The sequence below is a fragment of the Siniperca chuatsi genome, linkage group LG23, assembly GCF_020085105.1.
Source record: "Siniperca chuatsi isolate FFG_IHB_CAS linkage group LG23, ASM2008510v1, whole genome shotgun sequence".
Lineage (NCBI taxonomy): Eukaryota > Metazoa > Chordata > Actinopteri > Centrarchiformes > Sinipercidae > Siniperca > Siniperca chuatsi.
In genome coordinates, this window is record NC_058064.1 from 16,940,650 (window position 1) to 16,963,030 (window position 22,381).

A 22,381-nucleotide genomic window follows, 5' to 3' on the forward strand; every position below is an offset into this window, starting at 1 on the left:
TAGTACAATATATCCTACAAAGAAAGGTAAAGACATGTGTCCAGCAGACTTGCAACATTCTTGTAAACCATCAGAGTTAATCTGAAGTAAAGTGGTTTTAACTGTAAACAAGGTAGTGAATTAAAGCTTCCCCCTCATGTTTGCTTCACTCCTTATGATAACATTTGTTGTCCTTCCAGCTGGTCTCAAAGAAGAAAATAAAGTGATGATGAGTTTAATAAAAGACTAAAAGACTTGTTAAGACTAAAAACGCCGCAGCCTGTACAGTATGTGGAGGTTGTAGACAGCAGACCACCCTGACTACATTCAACAGCAGCTGATTTACCCAGCGATTTAGAGATAAAGTACAGTACATTACATAACATTACATTATGCTTCTCCTGGAAATGATCTTATCTTCAATTTTTATCAGTTCAATGCAATTAACTACCATGTTCACAAAGAACTCACCTCACACAGTATATGTATTTCAGTTATCCTTAAAAAGGGATTAAACTCTCTTCCTGTAGGTATTCAGGTTCGGTATTATCCTTCAAAACCCCAGTCGACCTTTGACCCTCTACGACACCCTGAACCCTGAAACGTCCTCACAGTTTGTCCTGTGCTTCACATTTGTTTCCCACTCTGAGACACGTGTTGCATACCAGGCCACTGGCAGCCTGATGGTAATCTGCTGCCAGTGATTTCTTGCATTCTTAAAGTGGAATGTCAAATCGCTCATCTGCCGCAGGTCCCTGCCTGTCTGCAGCCACCATGCCTGTAAACACTCTGGCTCCATCTCCACAACACTGTTTTGTACTGTATCTATTTTCTCAGAAAAAGGGAAATAATCATCTGAATTTTGTGTCTTTAATCTCCACGTCCCATCTTGATGTTCTGTTTTGGGTGGAAATCAGAGTTTGTTACACACTCCTTTGGTGAATAAATACACCAGAAGGGGGCGTTGTCCTCCCAAACAAAACCCATCTATCCTCATTCTACCTCTTTCCTGTGGACATGATCTTTCATCTTGTGGAATGTGAGTTACCTGCAGAATAATAGGTTGATGGATTCAACAAACACGGCTACGGGCTCTTAAAGAAATTGATTTCGCATGAATTTATTTTCCATTTTCCTATGTTACACAGTTTTATGGCACTCAAAAAATATACAGCAGAGTCTTGCACTCTTACTCGACAGTTATAAAGAGAAAAGCTGCATTTGCATAAGACATGACAAAAACATCCCCAAATAATGTGAATCCTGCAGAAATATTACAGCTGAACTAATCAATAGTTTTTATATTAACAATGTTAAAAATGACTGTGTAAAGCAAAAGTTTTCACCCGTAGTGACAAACCCACAAAGGATTATCACCCAACTCAGCAGTTCCCCTCAGTGTTTTACAGTCTTTCAGCTCATTTTTTGTTTTGTTTTACAGAGTTAGCAACATCCAATAAGATATTTTTCTCAAGAGTTGGTGGAGACCAAACCCAAGGGAATATTGGACTGACATTCATCAGGTGGCCACACACACAACTCAGAATGAATGCTAATGTTGGTCTGTGTAAAAAGGTAATTGTTTGCTTACACATTAGCCAAGTTAACTTTATAAGGCAATGCAGCACACTAACGTATGTCAGGGTGTTCTTCTGCCGTCCAGTGACCAAAAATGCATTAATGCAGCTTGAATCCCACAGTATCAGAGCTGGACTTGTCCAGGTAAATGTGAACAGGAAGGATGCAACCAAATGTTGCTTAGCAACAAGGAACTAAACCACCAAACAATAAAAACTAAAAACAAAACTCACTAAGTATTGTATTAAATGTTGTTGAAGCACAAGGTTGTACTTAACTGTGAGACAGTGGCACTCCTGTGGTGCAGCTGTGGGTACAAGGCTGCTGCCTGAGGGCCGTAGGTTACCACAAAAACAATTCCATTGTGTGGATTGCGGGTGGTGTAGTACTGCCGGAGTTTCAGAAGAACAGAGCAGAAATCAGCCTGACTTTTGGATTTTATGAAAGCTTTTACCATTGTTTTACGATGTTGTTCACTCTGATGACTACAAATCCTATTTTCTCATGAAAGCTGATGATTCATCCCCATGCTGCAGGTAGAAGTGTGTAACTATACAGCCCTCAGGAAAGGGAGCATTGATTTTAAAGGGTGGAGTGGAGCTCCATATTTAACCTTTGCTCTATTTTATTCAGCTCAATTTATATGTCAGACCCTGAAGGTCTCAGCATGCATCACATGCTTTCATCACATCATTTAACCGCGGTACCTGTGCACATGTGGGTGGGTTTGTGTGCATGTACCTGTAAGTGTACTGTATTAGCACACTTGAGAGTGTGTGTATGTGTGTGAGAAACCCTTTTTTCCCTCTCAGACCTGCCTACTCTACAACAATGCCTTGGTCACCATAGTGAGTATCTTTAAAACAAGGAAAGGCCTTGGTTGCCATGGCAACTGCAATGCTTCATAGAGCACAGGATAGAGAACGAAACGGAGAGATGGAAATCCTCTTCTTTGGTTGCCACAGTTCATCACATTTCTACTGCCGTCATGTTTCCATGTTTATGGACACATAAAGAGATTAAGACTGACGAAATGTAGTTGTAAGGCACTGGCCTAACCATCCGGAGCAGTGTGGAGTTCAGTGTTTTTCCCAAGGACACTTCGACATGCGACCAGGAGGAGCCGGGGATCGAACCACCCGCCCCGCATAACTGGACGACCTGCTCTACATCCCGAGCCACAAGTTAAATTCCCATCTTCCATCTTTAATCTCATGCCTTTCCTGTGTCAGGATGTTGGGTCAAGACATTATGCAAAGGTATTCGCCCAAATCACACACTCACACACACACACACACAAACTGAAAGAAACACACAATGTATGGCAATTAAAATGTGTTTGTTTTATCCAAAGCACTGACAAATAACTTTTAAAAACTCATCAGCAGTATGTCTTTATGGAAACAGTGTCTTGGTTAGTGAGGCTGATCCACATACGTCGCTGTTTATAGTTTTTATCGGGACTCTTTCTACGGTAAGGAAAGTAGTTCCAATGAAAACTCTCCCGGTGAATTCCATTCATTTCCATGATACTGGGCTGACAGCAGAAACCTCAAAGATAGATATCTCAAAACATCAGCACATAAATCCAAATCTATCTGCATGATCAGATGCCACCATGGGTAAAGCAAAAAAAAAATGAATGCGGCACACTAACAGCGCTCTGCATGTAGATTTAAGAGGAGATTTTCCACAAAGCATGTTGTCTTTATCATGTGAAATGCCTTATAGGATATCTTCAGGCTGCTGCTTCTCTGACCATGAATGTGACGGGCTTGTATACTGCCGGATTTGACATTTCAAACCATAAATGGTTTGTATACTGTACTACACACCACTTCATTGTGATTCCATAGCACTATATTCACCCTGGTAGAAAGGTCCACTGACGCCATCATTCAGTAATTTTCAAAAACTACCAGTACAAGATAAGTCATGGGCTCATTAAAGGAATAGTTGCACATTTTGAGAAATAGGCTAATTCGCTTTTTTGCCAAGAGTTAGATGAGAAGATCAATACCCCTCTCATGTCTGTCCGTTAAATATGAAGCAATAGCCAGGTGATGGTTAGCTTAGCATAAATACTGGAAGCTAGGCTAACCACCTGCTGTCTCTAGATTCCTATTTAGTTTCTATATCCTAATTCTCTGCAAGAAAGCAAATAAGTGTGTTTCCCAAAATGTCAAACTATTGCTTTAAAATCAAAAGGCTTTCTCCTCTCGGGAGCAGGAACGTGCTCGTCAGATTTCATTTCAGTTATCTATTAGATTTTTTAGATATCTCATGTGAAAAGTTGAGATTTTATCCTGAAGGTGGCACTAACATAAAGGTCACTGTGTGTCTAAAGTGGGAATGGTCATCCTCTGGTTAAAAAAAATGTACTGATGTGATCAGTACATGTCGTGGCAATACCCCCTTGAAATGTTGATATTTCTTGTGTACAAACCAAGTGATATTTTTAGCTTTTGGTGGCCCTACAGAAAAGGTCCAAGGAGGTCACCAAAATCATTAGGAATAATCAGAAACACTCTTTTTACAGCTCTCCATAAAAAATTATCACATGTTTGAATTTTTAGGTACTGTATGCAATATTTCACCAAAAATAATTGACACTTTTTAAATTAGTGGATCTTTCATGAGTTCATTAATTTGTGTGTGAAAGCGTTACAAAGTACATTTCATTGTAAAATATGACAATTATTGTTAAGAAACAGTCTGAAGTTGATGAAAGACTTACACAGACTAACATTTAAAAGACACTGGAAGATGAACTGTTTTTCTCCTCTAAAGCGGATGCATTGTATAGCACTGTGGAAACAAACTCTTCAAGTGCAACTTAAACAGCTTGTCAGTGTATCGCCAGCCCTCGGGGAAGAAGTATGTGTTGTTTGTCAGAGATTGGGCTGAAGAGGAGAGAAGAGCTGTGGAGAGTCGGCCTGTTTACAGAGGGAACGTTAGCCCTCTGTGGAGGCCTTTCATTTCCTCTCCTATGAAACTCTGATGCTTTCCTTTCTATTTTTCCCCTGCTCTTCCTTAAAATGGAAAATTTCAATTAAGAGGGTCTCGAAAACGTGTCTGCTGCCAAATGAGTTCACAACAAATAAACATACAGTACACGTGAATATCCAAAATCACTTTTATTGATTTTACAATAAATTACCTTCTGCTGTGTTTTTATCTCAGTTATTCTGCCTGACACTCAAAATGTCGTCACATGCTTATTTACGAGTGTGCCAAAATCACTGTAGAGCTAATTTTCCCCATTATTGCATGTCTAAACAGGATGTATGGGGATATCAGCCTCAATAATTCCCATATCCCAGGGATATGGGAATTATTTTCGCTCTGAGAAATTTGTTTCCCTCCAGAGATGTTAGTAGCACCACCAGAGAGTCACGTCCTTTCCAAGAGTGTTATATTTTCCCCTAGCTGGGTTATAAACAGTGGGTTCTCAGTTCAAGGACTTTAAACTGGCAGTGATGGGTAACGGATTGAAAAAAAAAATAACACACAAAAATCAGAAATATGCTCGCCTCAAGGTCCATTCAAAGTTCTTCTGGACCTTTTGACCATATCACTATTTAGTAGCTCTTAGGGAGCTTTTGACCACATTACATGACCTTCATCAGCAGATGAGGTGAGATTGTTTTGTCATCTTCTGTTTCCAAGGTCAAGAATGAACTCTGAAACTCAACTTTTATGCTAAGTCCATGAAGTGCTCCGGAAAAAAAAAATGGAAAATTGAACACCTACAATTCCATGACACTGAGCAACGCTGTGTGGCCAGATAGTACAGTCTACGCAGAATTGTACTCAAACAGTTATGAACATATTTACACGTGTATATGCAGACAGGAGTATCTAACCATCCAAGAGGCAGCAGGTGATTTAATTGTATTTGATTTTGATAATTCCACCAACAAAAATGGCATCAACGTGTCTATAGCACAGTGATGCACAGAGAGCCAAATTACAGCCACAGGGGGGAAATATTTCCTCCTGGGCCTGCCGTGAAGTTTCACCGAGCATGGCACTCACGCCCTGGATATCTCATCTCCTCCTCTGCTCCCTCCTCCCATCTACCTTATATTGATGTCAGAGATGAGAACTGTGTGAACTCAAACCCAGGCAAGTTGCAGTCACACATCTTCGTGCTCAGCAGCGCTTGCGTCCCATCAACCCAGAAGCAGACCCTGCTGGCAGTGAGAACTGTGTGGGATCAATCTTCTTCAACCTTCATTCATTCCCCCTCAGTGATTTCCTTATCTCTCCCCCCCTGTCTGAATAGAGTGTCTTTTACCCATTGCAGTCGCCCTTTCCAACAAAGCCACCATGTGTTTGTCTTTCTTCAGAGCGATGGAGATTGGCAAGTGGGCCCACAGCGCCTCGAACTCACGACCCCACTTATCACCAACAGCATCACAGCATGACAGGAAATTGCAGAGAGGTTACACACCCCAGCCCCCTCCCTTCTGGGGTGTCTTAAACACGTCTCTCTCCAACCATAGCAAGACAGCGTGACCAGTGAAGGCCATACACATACTCATACTCAGTTACTTATATCCAAGTAACTTTTATTTTTTCATATATGATCATTTAATCGAAAAATGTTGATATTAAAGCTGCACTAATCGATATTTTTATATTAAAAATATCTAATTTCCAGCTGCCAGCAGCAAATGACAGACAAGGTTAGCAGCTAGCTGGTGAACATAGTGGAGCATTTAGCAGCTAAAGAGCCAGATATTTTCCTCAGGAGTTGGTGGAGATCAAAACAGAGCTGAAAGGAGAGTAAATATTAGATACCTAGTGGCCAAAAAAATCAATTAATGCTTCAAACTCAATCACAGAAAACGTGAAATAGTGAGGTATGCAATTATCGCATTGTGTCCACCACAAAAAAAAGCTGGTTTTCAGAGATTTTGCTTGCTCAAAACTTTTTTTTGTCTGATTCAAATGTTGTGTCTGGATATTTCCGCTAATGCTGCAGAGAAATAATGTGTGTCTGTGTGCACTCTCGGCCATGTGGTTGCACAGCACACACTAAAGTCTACAGAGACTATTGGCCACCTGGGGCATCAAATCTGGAGAATGACCCTCTGGCCAGTACAGCTGAAGGTCAAAGTTCCAGCAGCATTCAAAACTGCTGGATGGTGATTGGAGCTGATCGACCCGCCCACCAGCCTGTGTGTCAGTGTCAGAAGTAAAAATACAACAATCTCACCACATCCATCATCTCAACTAACTAAATTAGACGGGTTTTTTATGTGCTGTTTGGAACTGAAGGGGAGCACAGCTAGTTTTAAAGCATCTTTAAACAGTCAGAATTCATATTACAGTGATGGCAAAACCTGGAACTGTCCTTTACAGTCTCCAGCTGGTCAGGATGAGGAGGAGCACTCTGGCTCCTTTCCCTGGTTATTATGGGATTTTTGCCTCTAGTAATTATCTGCCAGATAGCTGGGCCATTCCTTTCTGCTTCACCCAAACTAAAGAAAGCAGTTTTTGTTTGTGTATCCTCTCCCTGAGCCAGCAATCTATTTGAAGTAATAGGGTGTATTTAGTGGGAGGTTTCCCTTTTTAATACAGTACTGTGTCAGAAGTTGGTAACGGATTTAATTTTCTTGGCTACTAAATAGGAAAGTAAGAGAGAGTTTGCGTGAATATGTTTTAATTTCAGCTCTCAATGCAATAAAAATGAAAAGGAGGTTTATATTTTGACATCCATATTGGCCAGAAAATGCTGCTGGACTGCTGAAATGGTGAGCTGCAACAGTATCAAGAATCCACCCAGTATTATCAGTGACTATAACATGAGAAGGAAACTTTTCCTCTGAGATGTGTGTGTGTGTGTGTGTGTGTGTGTGTGTGTGTGTGAGAGAGAGAGAGAGAGAGAGAGAGAGAGAGAGAGAGTGTGTGTATAAATCAGCATGTATAGCGTGTACAGGGAATTATTTGCAACATGGATGTTTTGATTCATTACAAAAGGAATGATTGATGGGAGTTAGAAATACTGTAGTTCTATAAGTGGTATTTGTAGGCCACCTACAGACCTCTTTGTCAGAAATAATTTCAATTAATTTCAGTTGAAGTTATAATCCTTAAGGTTTTCATGAAATGTAACCCCATTTCTGAAACTATTTATGGTTTTGCATTTTTTTCAATGTATTTACATTCAGTAATTATTTCTCTATATCGTTTAGGTTGTATTGGTAGTGGCGGAGTCCGCCATTCCTGTAGTGCATTCAGATTGCCTGGGCACAAGGAATTCACAGGAAAATGGTACATGCATGTAATCCAGCACAATTTTATCGTATTGATAACCTCACTGTTTACTCTTCACCCTCTTTACACTGTCAGAACTGAAATCAGATCGCAGGTGTAATTATTATTGACTGACTTCATAAAAGCGATGCAAGTTTGTTTGGTTGTGCTAAAAACAGATACACTAGTTGCTCTTCTGTTGTATTTCTGACAGAATATCTGTTTGTGTGTGTGTGTGTGTGTGTGTGTGTGTGTGTGTGTGTGTTTCAGACCCATGCTGAAAACAGTAAGATGTGCTGACCTACATCAATGGTTCTCACCCTTTTCTGCTTGTGAGACTGCAGCTCATGGAGGGATTATTGAACGGGCATACCGGGCACAGACACAGGAGTCCAAGCGGTCGGGGACCCCCAAAGCAACAGACTGAAGTGACTGAAGTTATTAACGTTAGAAAAAGAAAAAAGAAAAAGCCAAGGGCTCAGTCAAGAGCAGAGATGTCCAGATCCTGTTTTTTGCTCCTGGTCTTTTAAATTTGCCAATATCAAGTTTGATCTGACATTGATTTTTATTGTATTTTAGTTAATTCAGTTACTGAAGTAATTTGAATATGTTTGACAGCTGAGTAGTTCTACTTTAACAAAATATGACCTACAACACAAGTTTCCTTTAATAGTTTCCTATAATTTTGTGTATATTTGCAGAGAAGAGTTTCAGTGTGGATCTGTTGTGGCCATTAAGATTTGGAGAGAAGTTAGAAAACCTCTCCACTTCTGCAGCGTGAACAAAACACTGAAATTCAGGTGCAGTTTCAACCAGAACTTTAGAGTTACAGTAGGGTTAACCTGCAAATCAGGTTGGAAAATATGTAAAATGACTGCAAATGGCGCATGGGTACGGTGCTTTGGTAGAAGAAGGGGGGCCTTTTATATGTCTGTGTGCCCAGGGGCCCATTGTCTCTAAATACCACCATGCTGAACCGTACGGTATATAATAAACAGTTCAGCCAAAGGATGATTTCCACTTTTCAGGTTGTTTCATTTGATTAGACTGAAAATAATGATTAGGCTTAAACACTATTCCTCACGAAAACGAAACTTACACAGACACCAAATTCTATTTACCTATTAAACCATCAAATCACTGAGCACCCCCAAATTATGTGGTAACACTTTTCACTAATGTCAGCTCTTAGCCTGTGTTGTCTGACAGGATATTTTACTTTTTTCTTTTATTTTTGTGCACTTAAGTTTTGTTGAATAATTTTACATGCAGAAGGAAAAAGGTTGAGATTTAAAACATGAACATTGGCACAAAATATTGGCATATGCCTTACAAAGCCAGATGAACCCTATGTTGCAAATGATTTTTAGGACTTGGATATAAATTTGATGTTAAACAGTCACTGTTCTGCGCGTCTGGATACTGTCACTATGTACATGTGACATTTGATGGTCTGGCTGAAGGCGTCCATATCAATCACAATGGTTATTATTTGAAACTTTGTACACCGCTAAGTGCTTCTGTGGAACATCCTGCACCCGGCGATGACACTTACATTGATGTCAGGCAAACATATGGACTCATAAAGAGACAAACTGGTGGGATATATCTCAGTTTTTAATTACAAGTGCTCAGCTGGTTGTTTTGATGATACAAGGTCACATACGTAAAGAAAAAAAACATATTACATTTCAACACTTACAGTATGTAGATGCCTTTGGGTTCTGTACACACCTAAGACACAGCAGTGCTTAAGGCAGTGTACCATGTCATACGTACTGTAGTTTACAGTATTAAAATTACAGCCATGAAGAACATCCCTGGAATGTGACATGTTGGGATGGATGGCGACTGTTTCCTTTTGTAGGTTTAGAGAAAACAGCAAAAATGTTCTCTCATGAGCCTTGAACCTGTGCTTTGGTTCCTTCAGGAGAAGATCTCGTGTACACATGTTGTGGACAAACACAGGGAACCACTGCAGAACATTTAATGTCAACAGAACATTGTGGATTTTAGGTTTGTTTGAAGGACAGGTATTGACAACTCTGGGTATTTTTCTACGGTTCACATGGGGGATGATCAGTGGATCTACTTTTATCTAATAGTTCTCTGATCTTATTTTTCTTTGACCACCGCTGACAGAACAGTTACACACGAGGGCCGAAGCACATCACAATATCCCCCTACAGACAAGATACAGGGAGGAAACTACGAATCTTCCCGTTTGACGTCAATAAATGCTTGGATTCTTTGCATGCTAAATAGGACAGCTTGCATGCATCATTTTCAGACTACCATCTGGCTTATTTATTGATTTAAAGAGAGTTAGAAAGAAAAAAGTTGAGAACCTCACCATATCAGTGATTCATCATGAAACATCTCATATCACCAGTATCCAGAATTATTTTGATCCAAATGAGCATGACATCATCGTTTACCTCTTCCAGAAGGACAAGGTATTGCACTTGGGAGCATTGTTGATGGAAAATGATCAGAGAATAAGTATTCATAACATATTCCACATAAATCAGTCCATTTCTGAGCCAATAATTGCTTGAAACATTTACATGAGAAAATGTACATTTCTTGTGTCTAAGGACAGTAGTCTGGCTCTTCCCTAGCTGCTGATCTTGGTCAGCATCTTGTTGATGGCCTGTTTGACGTGTGTGGTGGAGCTGCGGCGTCTGGCCTTGCCCTGCACAGCCTTGCGGCGCCTCACCTCACGGCACAGCTCATGGAAAGCCTCGGCCACGGCGCCACCCTCATTGGCACATGCTGAACATTCGTAGAAGGCACACGCCATTTCAGCAGCCAGCCGCTCGCCTTCCTCTGTGCCCACCTGCCGGACGTGATCCAGATCGGACTTGTTGCCCACAAGGACCAGAGGGACATTTTTCGGCTTCTTCACCTCCTCTAGGAGACTTCGGAGTGGCGCTATCTCCTCAAAGCTTCCCCGGTCTGTGATGTCATACACTATGACAAATCCGTCCCCCCAACGCATGTGGCCCTCCTTCTGCTGGATGTCCTCCTGGGATGAAGACAAAAGAAATTGGTATTAAACTTAATTGTAACTCCAATTTTGAAGATTCTTAAAGGAATAGTTCGAAGCTGCAGCCAGTTAGCTTAGCTTAGCATAAAGACTGGAAACAGGGGGAAACAGCGAGCCTGGCTCTATTCAAAGGAAATAAAATAAAATTCACTAATCACTATATTCCCTATATCTCATTGATTCAATCTGTACAAAATGAAGTGTAAAATCGTCAAGTTGTGGTTTTTACGGGGGTTTTTATGTGCCGGACTATTTCTTGCCTGGGAGCATTGACTTACTCTGTAAAACTGTTTTTGCTGTGATAAAAATTAACAAGATATGAAAGACATATACCGTGACAATTAGTGAGCTTTGAGGTGCTGGATTATGTTACCTTTGGGCAGTCAGGCTACCTGTTTCCAGTCTTTGTGCTAAGTTAACCGGATGCTAGCTTGTTTCATTTTTACCATACAGAATCGGAGTGGTATCGACCTTCTTATGTGACTCTCAGCAAAGTAAATTTCCCAAAATATAGAACTAGTCTTTTAAATTTTATGATCAGAACCTTTTCAAAACAAGTCAAAAATCATCCAGTTGTCAAGAAAAAAAAAAAAAATTTAATTGTTCTTGCTTAGGTGACAGTTTGAAGCCAGAATTTTCAGTCAACCCACACTTCATCTTTCTATTCCTTTTTTTTTTACATTTAAAAAAAAAGATTGAGCCTTGGCAGTTTTCAGCCATGTTAGCGTATGTAACACATCTAGTTTCTTCATGGAGAAGCATTTGGCTTCAGTTCCTGACTCTTGCTCTCTGCCACACCTGCTTAAACAGAAATTTAATTCTGCAGCCGTCTCAGGAACGTGAACATTCAGGCATGTGCTTCCAGTTTGATCATGTTGAAGCAGAAACAGTCCGTCCAGTTATAACAGGACTTAACTGGTCATGTGGCAGACTTTAAATCGTAACCTGACTGGAGGGAGGCACACAGATCCTGATCTCGCAGTTATTGATAGGGGACACTTCCACATACCACATCCCTCCAGAGGAGAGACAAGAAAGTTTGACGTTTGTATACATGTCCGACTTTTGAACTCTGAATTTATGAGCTACCATGAAGACTTCACCTCCACAAATCATGATAGAGTTAGCACAATGCTTTGATACAGTCAGAGTGAGGAGTGGCCTGAAATCTGACGCAGCCATGTCTGGAAACATCCAGACCTCATCCTGAAAATAGACTACAGTGCGCTGAGAGAGAGATGACTTGGCTGAGGTGTCGCTGGGGAAATCAGCTGCCAACAGAACACCTACGCAGCACTGCAGCATATTTATCTTCAGCCAGAGGACTTACTCAAGCTCTCCCTCATGGCCAGGATCCTGCAATGCTTCTGTCAGACTGCAGGAAATTACCATCTTAAAGTGCCATTCAGTCTCATATCCACTCATACAATTCTTCAAACAAGTGTCTTTGCAAAATAAGCGTCAAATATCTCCAAGAAAAGGCAGTAAGGGCACGGTGATACCCAAGCATTCATGTTGATTTTGCATTAGAAACAATTGGAGCCATCTCACTTTTTTTAAGAAGAATAAATGTTTAAATTTCAATACTCAACTGAATGTTTGAAAGTATGGATTGTTTTTGCAGTGCATGGCAGCTGCATACATGTCCATTGTGACTTCTGAAAATGCATGTGTGTTCATTTTTAATTATTTATTCATCATCTAACCTTTTCAGTAATATAGAAAATGAGTTTCATTTTGTTTTCTATTCTTTTCACTGGGAACAACATAATACTTATTTAAAATGACCAAATGTTTGGTAACTCACGGAATTTCTTGAGACAGAATTAGACCTGAGACTATTTAGTCTGTGTTACAAACTCGGGGCATAGAGTTTGAAATATGCAGGCATTTACCAGGAAGGGGGTCTAATGAAAGAACCTCTTTAACTGTACTTCAGGTCATTTTAATTTACATCCATTACATCTCTGGATGCACAGCATCATTAAATCAGTTGTGTTGGCAGATACTTCACTTTGTTCATACACTTACAGTACACAAACATGTAAACTACTAAAGGTCTATATATTTCTGACAAATGTCTGACACAAAAGTGGATTCGGGACAGGGATAATTTGTCTCACCTGCCCTGCAGTGTCCAGAATCTCCATGGTGACAACCTCATCGTCAATGTTGGCTTGATGACGATATGTTGATTCTGTAAAACACACACACACACAAAAAAAAAGAGTTAATGCAGTTTTTAGAAATTCAATCCGATGTGAATCATCAATTGAGAATGGTGACACATGGCTCCTAACATGGGAGTTGTTTGAGTTACTAAATTACATAACACTACGAAGACTTTTGAAATGTGTGGACAATAAGTCATCACTGTTGAAACGGTGACTATAATTCCGCCTACTATTTTTATGAATGATTCAAATGATCACACATTAAAATTGATGATTACTGTGTGCAAGACTTTTACATACCAAACGTTTGCATCTTATCTAATCTTATCTTCTATAATATTGGTAAGCATTGTTAACGTAAGCTTGGGTTTTGCTCTGCTCTTTGAGGGAGCTCTCAAAGAGTTGGAGCAGCTACAAGGATTCTGCTGGAAGAACAAATGTCCCCACATAACACACTATGGTACAGATACAGAGATAGCTGTAAACATAAATGAACATTACATCTTAGCAAGTCGACAATAACAACAAGAATAAGAGTCCACAGCCAGGCTAGAAGTCAGTGGAAATTATGAATGTGATTGGGTGTTACTAATCAGCTGGTAGCTGACCAGATGATGCATTGCTACAGCTGATCAGCTAATGCAAGCATGACTTCACTGCTCTGCTTGAATGACTTTGCCCTCCGCACTGCCTGCGTGTCCTTTGCTACCTGGTGCCCAGCGTGATACAGCCAGACCAAAGGCTTTGAAACATGTCAGAGACCTACGTGTGATGTTATACTGGAGTCACTGATTAAGCGCTTTAAAGCGGGGAGCTTCTGTTAGAGGTCAAAACAAGGAGAAACGCTGGCTTCGGCCTGGCTCAGACAGACACTGCATTGTTTAAAAAGGACATCACGTTTCCATTTTCCTTCCTGGTTACTGGCTGGTGCCTGAGCCCTGCAATGACCTGAAACGACCTGAGCTTCACCTATAGCTGGTTTAAGAGGATAAGAGCTTCTTATTCCTGGCACAGGAACACAGGTTTGAACTATGACCGTGACCTTTCATTCCACCTCGGACAGCACAGGAATTATCTCCTGAATTGCCCCCTTGTAAAAATCCCATCTGTGTAAACACCTCGCAGAGAGCACTGAAGCCTCTGAAACCCTCCTTGTAAAGGAGAGATTCTGCTGGATTTTGCCATCATCTCAACCAGAGGGCTTAAGCCAGCTCTTTGATTTTGTGAATATAGTTACAATTGCTTCCAGCTTGTGACTCATGTCCTGTCTGCTCTGCTATTTCTTGATGCATGGTTCTTTTGTGAAGGGAGAATATTAGAAAGCTTAGCAAGTCAAGAAATCTACATTAAAAGAAATCAACAGACTTCCGTCTTGTTCCTCCCATCGCTTTTAAATTTTTCTGTTTAAAATTCATTGCTGTTTCATGACAGCAGCAGAAATAAGAACTGACATGTCTCTTCGTTATTCTTCAGCATACGGCTGCAGTTCAGCATGTACAGGAAGTGTAGAGGGCAGCGAGTATGCACCATGAATGTATTATTAGAACTGGATACCGGACCCCAAGATGGCGCTTATTCAATCCAATGACAATTGCACACCTGGCGCATACGCCAAAGACAGGTTCTAGCTTCCAGGTTTACTTCCGGGGTATGCAGTTTTTTAGACTTTACATTGTGATGACGTCACGGATTTTTAAATCGCTTTTCTCGGCTCGAGGAAAGTTTTACAAATGTAAAACCTCCACTGATCAAAAATTCATAATAGAAAGAGTCATAAACGAGTCATTGTTTGCAGTTTGAGATGTCCTGTCAACAGGTTTACAGATTTCTCTTTTATAACGGTGGCCTATGGGGAAAATGCTTTTTGGGATGCAGGAATTTTGGGTTTTTTGGAAAAAACTGGAAGCAAGGCTGAGCAGCGGCGCCGTATCCAGTTCTAATAATACATCCATGGTATGTACAAGAGCTAGTATCAGCAGCAGCCAAGTTGAATCAGGTCAAATCAAGTATACGTTTGTAGCACTGAACAGTCTCAGCAGCAAGCGTGTACAGCTACGGTAAGCCCCGAGGGAAAACATGTCTCAGTCAGTTACTACCTGCACTGATTAAAGTTCCTACATGAAACTGCTCACAACAAATCTGTGGAGTAACCGGGTCATGATTTCTGGAAAGAGACATTGCTGTTGAGTTTTTTTAAGTTATTTTTTTTGGCGCTTTGAGCACCACAAGCCAAGTTCCATATAGTCCCATTATATTTAAAAAAGTCAGACATCTCTACGGCCGATATCTCCAAAACTCAGCAACTCACACCAAAACAATCTTGATGGATAAATAGCACCACAGGTAAGAGGGAAAATATGTATTTTTCATTTTGGGGTGAACTGTGCCTTTTAAAGCAAGCTTAACTTTGTCACACAGTACTGAGTTTGTAAAGTTGTAATGCTTCCATTTGTGTGACTGGCAGGTAGTTTGGTAACATAAAAGCCGAGAAAGCGAGAGCTTTTGTCAGTGTCGGACTTTAGAGTGCGAGCATATGGCTATATCCTGGAGGCAGTACGTACCAGTGCAGGCCTGGAACGAATCGAACACGCAATAAAAGAATCGTTTGTTAGTTTTTAGCCAGCACTATAACAAAGGGCTTCTCAGGAGATGTAAACCCTGCCTCTGTGGCAGCCATGTTGCCATCAGCTCTATGAGCAGATGTCCATCTCAACAAAACTTAGACATATTTTTATTAGCTGGTTAACTAACATCTGGTCAGGTAACATCTGTGTCTTGTTGTTAACACATCTAAGCTAACATCTTAGCAATGAAAGGACATTTTAGGCTTTTACAATATTTATGTTTTATGTTGTAAGCCATAAGACAGTTCATTGTAAATGTATATACTATTAACTTCAATAAATTATATTTAAACTTATGACCACCCACTGAATTTTAAAGATTTAAGTATTTAATGAATATTAAATCGTTAATATGAGGAGGCAAATCTAATTGTCTAACAATGAACTCTGAATTAATTCTAAAACTTTTAAATGACCTTTTTCCCTTCATGACTCAATTGCTAGATTGGTACCAGCTGTAGTCAAAAAGCTTAGTGATAAGATCAAAAACTCAAAACCACAAACAATAGTAAAAACCTGTCACAAAGATTCAGATTCTCATTGAAAAGAGAGTTTAAAATAGCAGATTCGAAGCTTGTTGTTGCTCCAGTCTCTGCTCGCGTGTGTGTGTGTGTGTGTGTGTGTGTCCCCGTTTCCCAGGTGTGCGCACCTCTCTGGGGGATAAACTGCATCCTGTGACGTAAATGAAATGACACAGATAGCCAGAGGCGGAAGTTGAGTGGTGATTTATAGATGTTTGGCTGGAGGCATGAGGAGCATCTGTCAGGAGGAGAACCAGAGTCTCACACAGTGACCCGTGGGACAGCCTATTTCAGCAGTCATCACTGTCAGCTGCAAACAGCGCCCAATCTGTCCACGTCCACCCCTCCGTGTATTTGCTGCTAAATGCACTGACAGGGGGGCAGGGCCGGGATGATTTAACCAGCCCCACCATCCAATCTAAAGGTCATGGAGAGAAACAAAAGCAGTACTTTTCCTGGCAGCAAGCAATTCATCCCTCATAATTTAAACTGCCTGAAGGCTGTTTTGGCAGAAGGTAGAAAGAGAAAGTGACACGCCAGACTTAAAGTGTCAAAACTGGAAACAGAAGTTTGTTGATATAGCTCTTTGACGCATGCTGCCCTAAACTGCTCCAATACCCAGAAAAAAATGTTTTGCTCTACAGCACTTTATTTCCTAAATGTTCACACTAGAAATTCCCTCTGCAATATGCGATACAATATTAAGCACTGTTGCTGTTGTGATGCCAAACCACAGTTGAAGTAGCTCAGAGTTCATTTCTGTGTGCCAAAGGATATTAGATTCTGTAACTGGATGGTGTGCAGGGACAGAAATGACTGTTGCAATATAGTGGGCATCTGCATTCTCAACAGCTACTGTTTCCCATAGTGCTACAGCGAATTAGATCCAGCGGGTCATCTTATGATATCTGGGGAGTGTGTGCACACTTGCAGTATCTGCTAGTACCAGCCCAAAACAGACGCCAGAGTCAGCAGATGATTGAAGTGTAATCTTGTTACTTGTTCACATTTTCATGTGGATGCCACCGTTTGATGAGACGTGCCTGATAGATTAGAGTTTGAATAAGGGCAGAAATGAGAAAATTAACAAACTAAAAACAAACTAGTTGAATCACACACTTTACCACATTATCTTCCTTCTTTGCCGACGTAGTGTCAGTGAAGTCACCCACAGGTGTCTGAAAGAACGTTTGATCCCTGGATTTTTGTTTGGATTTGGACTAGATCCAACCTCGGCAGTCACTGGAGCCTCCAAATGTAAATTTGGTCTCTGAGACACCTGTCAGTGAAGCACTCCACATAACTTTCATACCATCAGAGACTTTTCGGAGAGCGCTTAGTTGTCACTTACACACAACTGATCCAGTCTGTTTCCAACTACCAATAATAATAGAAATACACAATGTCAGATAGTGTCTATTCTATCTGTCAATTAGTAGATGTCTAACAATATCAATAAACCTGACTTGCTTTTGTTGCTAGATTCAAAATGTGCATTCCAGTTTCTTTGTCATTTCAGCCTTTATGCATTAAGCTTTTAGCTGATGCTCTCACCCAGAGTGTTTTAAAAGAACAGGAACCTGTAGATGATCTGGTTCAAGGACCCAGCAACAGTTTGTCCTGAATTTCTCATAACACAGACATATCTTACTATTTGCCCTTGCTACCCATTCCCCATTTTGTGCTTGCCTTTAGAGGTGTACGAGACACCTCTGCTCGGACAGACCCAGGACATGCTGGAGCAATCCTGTGCAAAGTATCAATGAAAATGTGCTAATCAGCTAAATCTGGCATTGCCTTTTGTTGGAATGAAATTCTACAAAAACAAAACCGTCCATGGCACATGATCGCCTAGCCCTGCACTGAAAGGACTACATTTCCCCAGCAGGCCTGGGAACACCAGTGATTCCTCATCGTAGAAAAGAACATCTGAGCTTGTTTACAACCCTGATCCAAATAAATAGGTAGATAATAAATGGAGATGAATGGTGAGCTGTAGACACTGGAAGGCATATTGAGATAGATGAAGTGAAGCCCACGTTCTGGCAGTAATCCTGCGTTTTTAAGACCAGCACTCTGCCTGCACACCCCCCACCTGTGCGATGTGCCCATAATAGGTTTTTAATAACGTTTCGACCACTTCATGGGTAATTTCAGCCGGGCAGACAGATTTGTCACAGACACCCTCTAACGGTGCTGTTAGTACCATTATGCACCTCAAGCTCTGCTTTCTTGGTTGTGACACCAACTCTTGTGGTAACCACGGAGGCAGCTTCTTTCTGCTTTTTGTGTGTGTGTGTGTGCTAAACCATGTACACTACTTGAAGTTTAAGCTGGTACGCACAGTAAACAATACACTACAGCTATTACACAAAAGCTATCTAGGTTATTATTGTTGTGCTATATTCTGAGGAAAGAAAATAAATGTCGTTATTACTTATAACATGTTAATAACAGGTGTCTGTGTTCTGCCCTAAAATTCCAAACAAAAACAAGTCATTCAGTACCTCGAAAATGAGTGTTCCTGTGTCGTCGCCCTAGCAGCTAAAAGTATTTCAACAATCTCCCAGCCACACAGTATGTTGTGATGTGAAGCAGAGGGTGTAATGGCTATGAGATTGCGATCATCACATCGTTACATGAAGGGGTGATTGATTTAAAAAAAAAGAGAGAATGTACTCCCAAGTGTGGTCTGTTTATTCCGGTAATTACGCTCTACCGAGCTGCTGCACATCATAAAAAGGCATTGTATTGAAGAGAGCACCATGTGAGCAATCCAGAGGTCCTGACAGCAGTGTACATCCAGGAAATGAAAAGCACCTTACTGAGGAGATGGGTCTATGTGCCATGTAATTACAGCGTGGGGAACTGGCTAAATCTGCATCAGTGAATAAAAAAGTAAATTCTATATTATGCACTGAGGAGGGCAGAAAAAAACCCTCTTCTGCATTAAACCTGGTTGCATCATGTTGTGCTTTTGAAATAACCAAAACATTTTATCCTGATATTGGTCCTTGTTTTTACACCGTTTGGTACTCTTCAGAGAATCAGAGAATAGGTATTTGTATATAAATCCGTAAAGGAATAGTTATGGAAATACACTTATTCGCTCTCTTGGGAAGAGTTAGATGAGAAGATTGATACCACTCTCATATCTTCACACTATATTAAGCTACAGCCAGCAGGTGATTAGCTTAACTTAGCATAAAGGGTAGAAGCAAGGGAAAACAGCTTGCCTGGCTCTATCCAATGATGTCAAAAAAATAAAAAATAAAAACACCAACACCTCTACAGCTCATTAATTAACTTGTCATGTCTTGTTTGTTTAATGTGTGCAGTTTAAAAACATCAATTTGAGGCTTAATGAGGACTTGTGCGCTGAAACTATTACTTTCCGGGCCAGCAGAGATTTTAGGAAACCATTGTGCCTGAAAAAGGAAATATTTTCAGCCATAAAACTTCCCATAAAACCACCAGTTGACATTTTTACACTTTGGCTATGTACAGAAAACGAGATAACACAATAATTAGTGAGCTATAGAGGTGCTGGTAGAAGGATAGCCAAGCTAGCTGTTTCCCCCTGCTTCCAGCCTATATGCTAAACTAAGCTAACTGGCTGCCGGTGTTAGCTTCATATTTAGCGGACAAACATGAGAGTGGTATCTACAGTATCTTCTCATCTAACTCTGCAAGAGAGCAAGTATTGTCAAACTATTACTTTGACTCTGATATGGATACAAAAATGTTAACAGAAAAATGAATAAAGGTGGTAATAGTTCCAGTAGTGGTTTCAGCAGCAGTAGTAGCGGTACGTAGTATTGATGGCAACAGCAGTAGTACTGCTGCAGTTATCATTGCAGTAGTCATAGAAAAAGGGACAGCAGCAGTAGTAATGGTAGTGCCAGTGGTCATAGTAATAGTAGTGATAGAAACCGATATCTTGTTGTCTTACCAAGTGTCGGGTCGTACTCCCAGATGAAGCGTCTAGTCAGGAATCTCACCACCAAGGCTGCAGAGAACAACAGATAATAACATGTTCAGAATATGAAAACAGCACAAGAAAAACTTAGTTTAGTTAGTTTTCATGGTTTCCAGAATATGTTCAGTTGAATTTATGTAGAATTATAGGATTTTGTTACACTGCATATTGTGTCTTGAGTGTGGATTTCACTACATGAAAAATAAACTCGAAGTGCGTGACCATCAGTTAATAATAGTGCTGATTATATCAGGCTGCAGTCCTAATATGCACATCCACTGACAACATGTCTATTTCAATAGCTAATCAGCTGTGGATAACCACCAAGAGGCCACAAGATCGAAACCACCTTAATGCACTTCTCATCTAAATGCTAATTTAAAAAAAGAGCTCCTTCAGGATGAAACATCGGCTCTCGAAGTTCATCATTAGCTGCTTCTCTTATAAGGGATAGTTAGCCAGCTCTTTACAGCATCAGCCTTCATCATAAATTTTAAAAAACAACATGGCCCGAAGGCCAGTTACTCACTCTCTTAATGGTTTACCATCAACAAGTAATCAGCCACATGGAAATGTTGATCTCCTTCATTTAGACAGAAGTAGGAGGCCATTACCCGTGTACCTCACAGAGATACAAACCAAACAGTCGGTGTGCTGTTTGTTAGAGTAAAAGTACCTGTAAACAACGATTTGAAATGTGGACTAGGGCTGTGATGCTCCCAGCAGCACTTGGCCTGTTTCATCTAGAAGCCAAGATCCACACTGTATTAGATTTGTCCACACAAACCTTCTCTGATGTTTACTATAATATTGTCATCCTCTGTACTTCACAACTGAGCAATACAATGATATCCAATTAAGACAGTAAGCATCATGGTCCCCTTCACCCCCCCAGGAAGTCACTGCAGGAGGTGTGTGCCTCTGTTCTGCTGCTGCTGCTGCAGCGTTTCTCCGTTTAGTTGGATTAATGGGAAGGCATGATGCCACTGAGCCTCTTTGTCCTCTAGGAGAGTGGAAATGTACTCCCAGCAAGATCAGGAAACAACCTATTATAAAAGGCTACCTAATATGATGCTTCACAAGCATAAGCAAGCAGGTGGTTAGCTTAATGCAGCTATTTATTAATGTCTTTTCTAGAGAAAGTAAACTCTATAAAAGTTAAAGCAATGTTAGTAAGTTAATGGAATAGTTGGGAAATACACTCATTAGCTGTCTTACAAGAGTGAGATGAAGAGATTGATACCACACTCATGTCTGTGCATGAAACATGGAGGTAGAGTCAGGAGGCACTTAGCTTAGCATAAAGAGTGGAAGCAGGGGGAAACAGCTAGCATTTTTGTTTATGTACAGAATGAACAACTGAGATATAACATATTAGTTAATGAGCTTTAGAGGTGCTGGTAGGTAGATTTTTTAACTTTGGACAGAGCCAGGCTAGCTGTTTCCCCCTCTTTCCAGCTCTTATGCTAAGCTAGGCTAACTGCCTCCTGGCTTTAGCTCCATAGATAAAGCCCAGAGGTATTCATCTCATCTCACATCTCACAGAGCAAATAAGCTATTTTCACAAAATGTCTAACTCTGTCACATTTTCAGACAGTCTCTCCTGGAAGGCATTCATAGTGTTCTGATGTCTGAAAGGTGTGTGTGGAGGGGGTTTCCGAATCTGTTCGACCATCCGACAAGCTCTTCTGTGGAAGCATACTGGCTACTGGTCATATTAGACCAAGTAAGGCAGTAGCAGCAAAGCCCCTGAGTGTATCGAGATGGGCAAGGGTGCGTTTCATTGCTCATGAATTCAACTTTTAATTTGTAAGAGGAACAATTTTCTATTTTATCTTTCAGAAGTTACATAGTCTCACTTTAACTTCCCAAAAGGCAAACGTGACATTGTGCCATCTGTTGACCCAACAACCACGTAGAAAGAAGACGATTGGTAAAAATTTTATTTTGCACACCTGTTTGCCCACGCAATATGTGAATAAACACACTTTCCAGACTTTTATATAGGAACCCTTTTTTTTCCTTTTTGTTAATTGTTTGCTAAAACACGCCAACAAGCAAGCGTTCACACTTTCAATCCGCTTCACTGCAGGAGCTGTCATGTGCCTGAGTGACTCCCAATAGGCCTGAGTGGTCCACTTGAGTCCAGGCGTGTATCTGTGTCCTCATGTCAACTGACTGAGCTGCTGCTTATAGAAAAGAGACAATGAGGA

The 22,381-nt window shown here is 40.7% G+C and overlaps 1 protein-coding gene and 1 long non-coding RNA gene across 6 annotated transcripts in view; one reads left to right on the forward strand and one right to left on the reverse strand.

Moving 5' to 3' along the window:
- Positions 1–2,500: 2,500 nt before the first annotated feature.
- On the forward strand, positions 2,501–8,309 carry LOC122871459. Its single transcript, XR_006376873.1, has 2 exons — positions 2,501–2,816; positions 8,092–8,309. It is a non-coding gene; the product is annotated as an uncharacterized LOC122871459 (long non-coding RNA).
- Positions 8,310–9,420: 1,111 nt separating this feature from the next.
- The window catches only part of rerg (RAS-like, estrogen-regulated, growth inhibitor), a 40,526-nt gene continuing 27,565 nt past the window's right edge, over positions 9,421–22,381 (reverse strand). For 4 of the 5 annotated variants that reach the window (XM_044186614.1, XM_044186613.1, XM_044186612.1 and 1 more), the window contains exons 3-5: positions 20,142–20,198; positions 12,994–13,067; positions 9,421–10,849 (exon numbers count right to left, since the gene is read on the reverse strand). In XM_044186614.1, the coding sequence (XP_044042549.1) occupies positions 10,439–10,849; positions 12,994–13,067; positions 20,142–20,198 (542 nt within the window). In that variant the 3' untranslated portion in view covers positions 9,421–10,438. Of the gene's footprint in view, positions 10,850–12,993; positions 13,068–20,141; positions 20,199–20,328; positions 20,352–22,381 lie in introns of those variants that run through there. The other variant, XM_044186617.1, reaches the window with a different exon arrangement.